We start from the raw sequence: 11,778 nt of genomic DNA on the forward strand, positions 1-11,778 counted from the left end.
TATATATATAAAATATACCAAAAATATGCCGGCATGAATCTCAAGAAAAACGAACGGCTCAAAATAAATGAGTGGCCGACCGCATCACCGATCGTCCGCAACCACTAACGACGAACGGTTTTCAAACGACCGACGGATATCCCCAGCAATCGACGATACAAAACTCTTCGATTCCCAGACAAATAGGACACCTGTCTTCAAGACATGCCATAGGACCCCAGATGATGGCTAGCTTTGCCAATGGCTCTACAACGGATCAGATGCTGACGAAGGAACGTGAAACAAACGACCGGCAAGCTTCTCACCAGTTTTGTCTTATTTCTTGAATATACCAAAAAGCCCCTCAAAAAATTAATGATTAGGGGGTTGATCTGTACTCTCGTAAAACCATGACTCTATAGCTATAAATAGGCCTTAAAATAAAAAGGTTACGCACTCTTTATTGTTCTCTACTATACTCTCTTTTATCTATTTTTCTGTTGTAACGTTTTATATCTTGAGCGTGTTTACTAGACATTTTTTGATGATAATGAATTAAGTGACAAAATATATTTAAAAAATCAAGAATACCTACGAGATTGGTAGACTAGTTAGAGGCGAAGAGACGAAAGAAGTGTGAAAAAGAGAGTGAAGATGAGGCATCGAGAAGCAAACGGATGATACATAGAAAAACATTTTAGAAAAAAAAAAAACTTGTGAGAAAGAAGCAACAACCTTCACAAATTATAACCGTATAAAAAAGCAACTAGTTCCCAAGGAATAGAACGAAGAACCATTAGCACTAAATTCACAATTATTAGAACTAGCAAGAAAAGTGAGCACTCATGTGTAAGTTATTGTGGAAGATGCTAAACCAAACCATGGAATTTAATCCAAGATTTTCTAAGCGGGAACTGAGCACGTCTATGGAGCGATGCGGCAAAGCAGCATAACGTTTGTGTTTTACTATGAATTTACTCTTCATAGGCAAGCAATATGCATGAAGCGTGTTGCTTCACTTCGCTCCTAAAGCATGCTTTTAATAACAGTGATGCTATGATGATTACTATGATGATTAAATTTTGTCAACCACGGCCTAAATTTTGAAAAACATCAAGAGATTAGGTTGTGTGATAAACATAAGACTTAAATGTCAACGATGGACATCCCCAGAAAAGCTCCATGGAAATAGTACAGCTCACAAGGTTCCTAAGCTGTAGAAAGTTAATTGAATAGAAAACGTTTGCTAGAATATGCATGCACTTATTGTATCAACGTGGAAATTTTCATTGCAGCAGACAAACAAAACCTTCCACCTAATTAAACATCTAAAACATTCTTCGGTGGCTTTCAAACTTTAAATTTATCAAAGATCAGTAAGAAAATATATCTTAAATCAGCTGTCAACTTATATTGAAAAGGCGACCCTGAGAAACATCTAGAAACTTCAAAAAAGAATTAGGCTTGGTTCAAGTTGTTCATAAATTTTAGGAGTGATGGTTTCTTTACAACAAGAATGTTGGCATTTCTGTCAGAATCTAGCATAGTTCCATGAACTATGCATAATATTGTTAGAGATAAAATAAACTTGCACAATTTAATACCTGCAAAGATGCATATGACGAAGCCGGTTCAAATGGCACCTTTAACGCAACATGTTAAGCATCTTGAGATCAGCAAATGACAAAATAAATCAGAAACTCAATTTAGAACAACACATTACAATATCCAAAAAGCAAAAAATTAACCTGTTGAATTATATGACAATTTATGAAGATCCAGATCGAGATTACTTGAATACTAGTCATTGTAAGAAAGCTTCAAATCAATTTATGTTGTTTTACCTTTTCTTCTTGTGCGTCGAATCTTCATCCATGTTTCATGAAGATGCCTTAATGGTTTTTACTTCATTCAAAAATCTTTAGTCACCAAAAGTCCCTACATGAGCATAATCCCTCTCTAAAACAATGGAATCGATTGCGATCCCTCAACAATATTTCTCTCTTGAAAGCCTTTGAAATCAACTTCATCACATCATGGCAATCCCTGCAAACTCTTAAATTTTTCACTATTCTTATGACCTCCTCTTCACCCATTCTTGCTATTCCAAATGCCACTGCAAGCTTCTCGCTGTGCCTCACAATCGCATTTTCCTTCTCCTCCTCTTCAATGTCATGTAAGACATTTGCAACCTGCGGTAAATACCCCTCCATCCGAACCCTAGACATAATCTCTTCGAGCTTCATCAAAGCCTCTTGACACACATTGCTCCGCACATCGCTAGCAACAAAGCTATAAATGACCTTATTCACCTCAACTGCACTCCATCCAGGATCTTTCCCCATGCTTTTCTCGCTCATAGACTTTCTAACATCAATAACATCATTCCATTTAGCAGCCTTGGCATAAACATTCGAAAGCAAAACATAGTCGCTAGAATCATTTGGTTCAAGCTCTTCAAGTCTCATTTTTACATCCTCTGCTAACCTGACGTTGCCATGGATGCTGCAAGCCCCAAGCAGGGTTCTCCAAATGATAGAATTTGGTTTTATTGGCATATGTTTTGCAAACTCATAAGCCTTCTCTAACATACCTGCTCTGCCATAGAGATCAACAATGCAACCGTAGTGCTCTACTGATGGCAAGACACCATATTCATCACCCATTCTTTGAAAAAGCTCAAAACCTTGCTCAACCAAACCGGAGTGGCTGCAGGCATAGAGGACTGCGACAAAGGTTATCCAATCAGGTTTAATTCTCGACTTAGTCATTTTATGAAAGAGTTCAACTGCTTCTTCTCCGTGACCCTGCATTGCCAATGCAGCAATCATCGATGTCCAGGAAACAACGTTCTTCTGCTCCATCTCACAATAGAAGACCTGCTTTGACATATCGATCTTCCCACACCTCGCATACATGTCAAGAAGTGCATTTGACACGGCCATGATGAAATTCATCCCTGTCTTCTCAATAAGCCCGTGAAGAATCTTCCCAGATTCAAATGCCCCTGTCTGTGCGCACGCCGATAGGACACCGGTCAAACTCACCTCATTCGGCATTATCCCATCCCTCATTAAGTCCCTAAAAAGGCCAAAAGCTTCCTGAAAATAGCCATGACTAGCAAAGCCCACAATCATGGTGCTCCAAGAAACCTGATCCTTCCGATCCATCTCCCCAAACAACATTCGAGCCTCCCCAAGCTCGCCAACTTTCATATACCCTGCAAGCATAAGATTCCAAGAAGTGAGATTCCTCACAGGCATTTGTTCAAACACTCGACCTGCGCCAGCTACATCTCCCGAGCGGAAATATGCCGTCGCCATAGCATTCCACGCCACAGCGTTTGGATGAGACAGTTCGCCGAACACCTTCTCTGCAGAAACGATGCAGCCGCATTCCGCGTACAAACTGACCATCGTTGTTGCCACATAGAGATGGGCATCGAGGCCGTAATGAATGGAGTGGGAATGGAGCTGAGTGCCGGCGAATAGAGACCTGGAGTTCGCGGCAGCCTTAAGGAGAAAGGCGAAGGAGAAGCTGTCTGGGGCTAGTGAGTGCCGCATCATGTCGGCATACGTGATGAAGGAGTGGTACGGTTGAGGCGACTCGGCGAGACCACGGATCACGGTGTTGAACATGAAAGTGTCAGGGATAGGGAATTGGGCAAGGAAGTGGAGAGCATATTCGAGACCATCAGAGAGGGTGACAGCTGCAAGTAGCAGGAATTTTCCGGTGAATAGGATGCCGGAGTCGGCGCCGGTCTTGGAGGCAAAGGCGTGGGCTTGCTTGAGATGGAGCACGGACTTGCATTGTTCCAGCAAATAGAGGCATTGCAGTTGGAGGGTGCTGCTCATGTTCTAGAGCCACAAAAACCAGGCCATCCCCTAGCAATTTCTTTAAGGGTGCAAAAATTAAACTTAGCATATCATTCAATTTTAATCAATGTTCAAATTCCATCATCGAATTCCTGTTATCATTGGCTTTTTTTTTTTTTTATAAGAAACCTTCCAAATTCAAATTCAATATCATTGAGTGATAATTTTAACATGTTTAAAAGCAAAGTGACTGTCTCGACTGATGAATCCAATGATGTTTAAGTTGGTTCAATGCAGGTTCAATTAACCCGGGATCAAACCATTGAAGCATAATTAGATGCATTGAATCATCAATTAAATTGTCAAATGATTTCCAAAATTGACAAATTTATAATCGAATTGAGTGTCTCAACTAAAGGAATCCAATGACTCTAATATGGCTTGATTTTGAGGTTATTAAGGAACCTAAATCATTAAAAAAAATCTATGATTGAGAAGGATCAACATGGATCGTCTGGTCAAATGGCTAGAAAAATTATTATAAGGGGATCATAGAACAATATTATCTTTTGTCAAGCTTTTTCTTATTCGTAACTGATTTAGTCATCTTTTGATATTCTTGGAACTCTCAGTCGACAGACTGTTTAGTCTGTTGACCAAGCCGGCGTTAGTCTACAATATTACATTGGTGTCGGTCGGTTTTTCTCCTCGGAAGGTGGTTGGCTTTGTGTGAATTATTTGATCAACCTTAGCATGATCGAATGTCATGTTTTGTTTCTTGGTGATCTTTGAGAAGTGTTGAGAGAGCCTCGTCTTGATGCTTGTGAGATTGCGTTCAGCACACAACCTTTATTCTCAGTCAACCTATGTGGATCTTCTATCGATCGTCATTCTTTCAGTTGGTTGTTTGCTAGTCGAATGGTAGTTCTTCAATCAGTCGACTTTATGAATACTCAACTTTTGGTCTAGACCGTCAGATTGCCTCGCCTTATCTGATGGTTGTTACTAGAAACACAATAGTAATGCCAATTACTTTTTCAAATTGTTGAAATAAGGATATCAACACTTAAGAAGAAAATGTAAAAAAAATTTGAAATAATGAAATCAAGAAAATTTGTGATGAAGACTTTCATTTTGTTCGTTCGGCTTTTTTATTATTTTATGAAGTAGATAATTTGGTACTATTTATTTTGGAGAGTTACATACCTACTACCCTATTCCTCTGTATTAACATATCAATCACAAAAATTTTAATTTTTACTTACAAGCCACTCAATTTATGTCAAAAATATTGGAAACCGATGGTCTAAATGCAAAAAATTGAAATTCGGATGGTTGATATATTCTTAAAAAGGAATTAGGTGGTACTTGGTAGGAATGTAAAAGCCCCTTTCTAGTCTAAATTTGGAATTTTTGGCCATATTCAATGTTAGATATCGCAATTTCTTGGATTGTAATCGAGGAATCACAAGAACAGTCTGAAAGTGTAGTATTGGGATGACTGGCCTACCGAGAACATTATGGAGACAGTCTTGCAGAAATTGATATTGTGCGGGAATCAATTGGGGTGTAGTGAAGGCGAAGTTAGCATTATAAACACAGTTATTTTTATTAAACCAGCTGGAGCGAGATTGATAAAACCACGTACCCCTCCGGTATCCGCGGGCTCCTCATTTGCCCAATAGGCAAAATCAATTTTATTTAATCACAGAGTCCGGATTCAGATAATTTAATCATTCTAGTGCTTATCATTTCACTGTAGTTGTGAAATAAGGAGGAATTTGGTCCCACGGTCTTCAGGATTTGTTTATCCAACTTCATGTCAAATTATTTTAAAGAAAAAGTTGTTGGGACGGACTGCAAGCCGCCGTTGGTTTATAGAACCAGAGTATACTCTCAAAACCAGCAGCAACTTTGTCCTTCTGGTTGTTCTCCTGCCCAAATCTCGGGCTTTTATAAATAAATCAATTCCTGACCCCTTCTTCCTATCAACCAAACGAACTGAGCAAGCAATCGAGCAACAACAGCCTTCTTCCTCTTCTTCTTCTTACTCTACCTCCTTTTCCTCAAACAATCCAAGTGAGCAGCAGCCATGGCTTCAGCGAGCAGAGCTTCTTGGATTGTGGCGGCCAGCATTAGCGCTGTGGAAACACTGAAAGATCAAGCCGGTCTTTGCAGATGGAACTATGCTATGAGGTCTCTGCACCAAAAGGCAACAAAAGAAATGGGTTCTTTTTCACAGACAAGAAAAACACCTTCTTCTTCTTCTTCTTCTTCTTCTTTGATGGTTGGAAGCAGAGGCTTGGTTAGCAAAGCAGAACAAACTAAGAGAGCAGAGGATTCTTTCAGAAAAGTCATGTACTTGAGCTGCTGGGGTCCAAATTAAGCAGTCGATTACGAGTGACTGTAGAAAATTCAATAATGGGACTTCATTAGATTTAGGATTTGGTTTATTTTCTTAATTTTAATGTATTTATCATGTTTAAATAAAAATATTAATCTCTCTAAGAAGAATTACCACTGCAAGTATTTTGGATCAATCTTTCCAGCGCATGTTGCTACCCATAAGCCTTCTCACTCAATGAGATTTACAGTTATCTTGATTTGCATACAAAAATATTTAAAAAAGAAATACTCCATAAATCAACTTATATGTACAAAATTTACTTCATAAGAATTACGTCCTCTTCGGCGTCGAGAAAAGGTTGTTCATGCCCTACACATTGCTCAATCCAGCACTCCAACTAAAAATCTCTTTTTTGACCCCTAGAAGAAACACTTAGACCTTTGCATGGAATGAGCACCAGTGTACTTCAAACGGGAGAGATTTTGTTGTTGTTGGAAAAGTGTTGGGGAATAAACAACCTTAATGCTTGTTCTCTCTTCTATTTTTTTCTCTGAAATGTTATGATTCTTGTCCAATTTCAGACATTGCTTCGCAGGGACAAGTCTGGGTCAGGATAAAATTTACCTTCGCCTGGATAACTTTGGGTCAGAAGAAAATATTATGGTGGATGTAAAGTTACGCCCAAACTCTAATTGAAATTTGTCATGTGAGATTCTGCAAAATATTATTTTCTCGTCTAAGAAATGAGGAAGCCCGACCCGACCCACATTGATTGATGTGTAAAGCGTGTAGCTTGTGTTTGAAAATCTTTTATGCCGCTTCAAAATTGTCTTAATTTCTTCTTTTAGGGTTTAATTTTAGAGTTTCATCTTTTTCTTTCTGTCGCCTTCAACATTTTGTGTTACAAATCAAAAGACACAAGCATTTGCAAACCGTAGTACAGGAGTTTTCAAATATTCATGCATTTCGTTTACTCATTTCTACTCTTCAAACTAAAGGTGTAAAAGAACCAAACACAAACGAACAAAGCTTGTGTTCGTGTTCAGTTCGTTTGAAATTTAGTTTGTTTGAAATAAACTCGTGTTCAATGATTCAAATCCAACATTTTACATCTATTTTTTTTCTGTTCGTGTTTGTTTCTTAACGAACGAGTCGAACATGAGCCGAACACGAGCCAGTTTGACATCCCTAATATTAATATATATAAATAATATATTATATTAATTATATAACTTATATTATATAAATATAATATATATATATTAATATATTACTAATATAGTGTATTAATATATTATTATTATTAACTTATTATATATTATAATTTATAAAATTTATTTTTTTTAAATATCATAAATTTTTATATATGATTATTTTAAATTATTTTATATTTCGAACAATAACGATTCGAGCACGAATGAACGCATCACTGTTCGTGTTTGGTTCGTTTAACTAACCGAACGGAAAAAAAAAATTATTCACGTTCGTCGCGTTTACTTATCGAACGAATCGAACACAAATTCATTGACGAACTGAACACGAATTGTTCACGAACAACGAGCTTTTTTGACAGCCCTACTTCAAACTACTTAAATTTTAATAATCGATTTTGTCGTAAATACAGTAGTCATCTTCTTCTTGTGATGTCTTTTATCACAACAAATAAAAATTTATTTATTCGTACTTACCAGATAACCCATGTCATGTTCTATATCATTCTTCTAGGGAGATAAATAATGCAAGATAGATAATTTTTTTTTATTTTGTACTCATGTATTTTTAGAGTAAAATAATGTTATAGAGTATAATTCAACTTTTAATTGATTATCTAGATGAATTTTTATCGAATACAATCATATTGTCTTCGTATGTTTTTAGAGTAAATCAATGTTCTGAAGTAGGCTTTAATATCTAATTAATCATTTGTTCAATTTTTTTTTATACAACCATATTGTACTAGGTTTTTCTAGAGTGGCGCAATATTTTGAAGCTTGAATTGATTTTCGATAAACTTCATGGGTGATTCTTTTCCAGTACAACCATTTTTTTCCTGATATAAAATAATTTTATGAAGTATATTTAGATACTTGATTGACCACCTGGATGATTTTTTGTTCAGAATAATCATATTGTACTCATATTTTTTTTTCATAGTAAAACAATATTCTGAACCAAGTTTTGATAATTGATTGACCACCTGTTTTATTTTTTATCAAGCAACCATATTGTACTCATATTTTTTTATAATAATGTTTTGAAGTTTGATTGGACATTTGATTGACCTCATAGTTCATTTTTTGTCTAATGCAACCATGTTGTGCTCATCTTTTTATAGAACATATTTGATTTTTTTGTCAAGAACAACCATGTTGTTATATATATATATTTTAATAGAGCAATATTTTGAAGCTCGATTCGATATTTTATTGACCTCCTAGATGATTCTTTGTCTAGCAAGACAATATTGCACTCATATTTTTTAGAAGAAAAATTATTTTATGAAGCATGATTAGATATTTGATTGCCCAACTGTTTGATTTTTTGTCTAGTACAATCATATTGTACTCATATTTTTAAGAATAAAATCATTTTATGAAACACTGCCGTTGTCGGTCACAAGCCCGGATGCGAAAATTGGAGGGTTGTGTTAGGTAGTTGACAGCCAGCATAAAACTTGTCGGAAAAAAATAATGACATATGATCTTAATTTACTAGAACTAAATGAAAACATGACACTAAATATGACACAATGGAGAAAAATGATTCATGTAGCCGACCCCAAGTAGTGGGAGTAAGGCTTTGTTGTTGTTGTTGTTGTTGTTGTAAAATCATTTTATGAAGCATGATTAGATATTTGATTGCCCAACTATTTTAATTTTTATTCAGTACAACTATGTTCTACTCATGTTTTTTTTTTAAGTAAAACAATGTTCTGAAACAAGATTTGATAATTGATTGACCACTTATTTTATTTTTTGTCCAATACAATCATGTTGTACTCATATTTTTTTTTTGTTTTAACAGAGCACTGTTCTAACACTTCATATGATATTTGATTGACCCCTTTCATGATTTTTTGTTTAACACAACCATATTGTACTCATATTTTTTTAATGCAACCAAGTACGAACAATGATATTCTCGGCTTGGCTCAATTACAACCCTAGTTGTAGCTTCTCACCCATGCTTTACTCGCATGTCTTGTTTCAGGGAAGGCTTAGGCTTAGGTTGAGCAGAGACTTTGCATTACTTGTGAAACGTCGATTTTAGATATGTCTATATCTTTGAACTTTATTTTTTGACAATCATTGTGATGTTTAGCTTTGTTTGATGATGGAGAGATTAAACCATGATTGCCTCTAACGTTACGCTTGCGCTTTCCCCCAAATCGCTTGAACTGCTCCTTATGTGCAATGATGACATTGTTTGCATTGATTTGAGCCTCAACACGGTGCATAATGTCAACATAAGAACGAACTGTCTCCCGCATCAATGATGAGTAGAAGGGTCTTGGTCGGAGCCCCCCCGAGGAAGACTCATCTAATTAACTTCGGATTCTTTCCCGAAATCTGACGAGCTTCAGCGGAAAACTTACAGAAGTTGTTCACAAGCGACTCTCCTTCACTTTGGCAAATTCCTTAGAGATGAGATGAATCATTGATGATCTTTGGTTTGTCATGAACTGTTTCACAAAGAGTATGACAAACTCATTAAAGATGTTTATAGTGTCCTCTGGCGGAGAGTAGAACTAGGTGTTAGCTTGTCCTGTAAGAGTGGTCGGGAACACTTGACACACAAGCGCATGCTAAAAGTGCATGATGGTTCGATAGTGATCAATATGCTCATAAGGGTCAGTTATCCCTTCGTAGGTGTCGTTGTTTGGAAGATTGAAGCATGTTAGAATGGGGTGCTGGAGAATCGCAGCCACTAAGGGAGAAGATTCATGGACGTTACAGTGAGTGGGGAAGCGATCCTTTTTCTCTAGGAGGAAATATTCTCGGACGAGGCATCATAACTCATTACGAATGACATCAACTGGAATGGAAGAAAAACGTGTCAAACTGATGGGTGCTAAAAAATTTACAGCATTAGAGTAGCAGGTTATCACCTTAGTGTGTTACGAAGATTCAACACACACTCAAAAAAGAGAAAACAACTAATAATTACACAAAAATTTTTACGTGGAAATTTTAAAAAGGAAAAACCATGGGCCTGAACTAGCCAAAGAGCTATACTACAAAAAGATAATTGCAGTTGTTATCACTTGTCCCACATGCAAGAATTTGTTACTAGGTTTCTCATGTTACAACATTGACGTGCTGATAAATTTGTTGCTAGTAACGGGCAAAGACCGATAGTGATTGGCGACGTCCGGTCAGTGGTGGTCGACAATGGATGGCGGTGATCAATTGCAGTCGGAGATGGCCGACGAAGATTGACATTGATCGACGTAATCGGCGGTGATCGAAAGTGGTCAATGGCGATTGAAAAAAGACGACGACGGTCGACAATGGTCAACGGGGGTCAGCGACAGTCAATGACGGTCGATAGTGGCGGTGTAGAACTTCAACTCCTTAAAACTTCATTCTTTCCCTCAGATCTCAAACTCTCATCCTTCTCATGAGAGGGTGTGACAATATTTATAGTGTTCTGGGTGTAATTAATGCTAGAATATGAACCATTTTAATCAGACGGTCAAGAGAACTTATTTCGATCCGACGACGTTTAATGGACATTTAAGTGCCTTAATGATGTCGGAATGGAGGGATATTGGGCTTGTTGAATTTGTCTCTGCAAGGCGCTTGGTTTAATTATAAGCTTTTTGATTCAAAATTTGTTACACATTTCAAATATGCTCGGAAAGCTTCTAAAAGTGATTTAATGGTTTGATCTGTGTTTAATTTAACTCGGATTGAACAAATTTTGGTATCATTTTATCCTTCTCGTTAAACTAATCATTTTGATTATAAATTTGCTGAAATCATAACTTTGATTGACTTTTAATCAAATACGAATATTTATTGTTGAACTTATTTTCTCTAAATTTGTGTGATATTATAGACATTAGATTTGGTTGGTGGCCTATCAATTAGTCATGCATACTATCATTACAACATCACTTAAGTATCTTTATTTTTGAATTTTTTTCTACATTGCCAACTATATAATGTAGTCAACGTCACGTGGATTGAGTTCGCTCATATAATCCATAAATATAATCCACCGATACATTAATCCAGTCCCGTATTTCAGCGGCTAATTATTCACACATATACCAGCTGGCGCGAGATGGTGGTTTTGATAAATCCATGAACTCCGGACCTCCGGTATCCGCGGACCACTTTATTTATAAATGCGAAAATAAATTATATTTAAATAAGTAAAGTTCCGCTACAAACAGGCAATTATGTTGATTTATAGATAATATATGACTCATTTGGATAAATTTAATATTTCTAATGCTTATCATTCTGCTGATGAATGCGGTCCCATACTCCCACGGTAAGCAAACAGGATTTTTTTAGTCACGTTGTCATGTCAAATTATTTCAGAAGCATTCAAAGCTGGGGCCCACCTCCAGCCGCTGCTGGTAAATGGCACCACTCTCAAAACCAGCAACCATTGTGCTCATTGTTT

General features: G+C 36.7%; 2 protein-coding genes across 7 annotated transcripts in view; one reads left to right on the forward strand and one right to left on the reverse strand.

Moving 5' to 3' along the window:
- Positions 1 to 3,834, reverse strand: part of LOC110022680 (pentatricopeptide repeat-containing protein At1g74630) — an 8,192-nt gene extending 4,358 nt beyond the window's left edge. For 4 of the 6 annotated variants that reach the window (XM_020721752.1, XM_020721751.1, XM_020721750.1 and 1 more), the window contains exon 1: positions 1,824 to 3,834. In XM_020721752.1, the coding sequence (XP_020577411.1) occupies positions 1,905 to 3,833 (1,929 nt within the window). In that variant the 5' untranslated portion in view covers position 3,834 and the 3' untranslated portion in view covers positions 1,824 to 1,904. Of the gene's footprint in view, positions 1 to 1,583; positions 1,646 to 1,823 lie in introns of all 6 variants that reach the window. The other 2 variants (XM_020721753.1, XM_020721754.1) reach the window with 1 other exon arrangement.
- Positions 3,835 to 5,704: 1,870 nt separating this feature from the next.
- LOC110022687 lies at positions 5,705 to 6,346 on the forward strand. The gene has a single exon (XM_020721762.1). It carries the CDS (start codon positions 5,887 to 5,889, stop codon positions 6,178 to 6,180), a length of 294 nt encoding a protein of 97 aa, XP_020577421.1. The 5' UTR covers positions 5,705 to 5,886; the 3' UTR covers positions 6,181 to 6,346.
- Positions 6,347 to 11,778: the final 5,432 nt, after the last annotated feature.

The sequence above is a fragment of the Phalaenopsis equestris genome, unplaced genomic scaffold (assembly GCF_001263595.1).
Source record: "Phalaenopsis equestris unplaced genomic scaffold, ASM126359v1 Scaffold000202, whole genome shotgun sequence".
NCBI lineage: Eukaryota > Viridiplantae > Streptophyta > Magnoliopsida > Asparagales > Orchidaceae > Phalaenopsis > Phalaenopsis equestris.

What these genes read in the sequence shown, in the direction of transcription:
- LOC110022687 (XM_020721762.1), top strand. Translation starts at nt 5,887, where the DNA reads ATGGCTTCAGCGAGCAGAGCTTCTTGGATTGTGGCGGCCAGCATTAGC.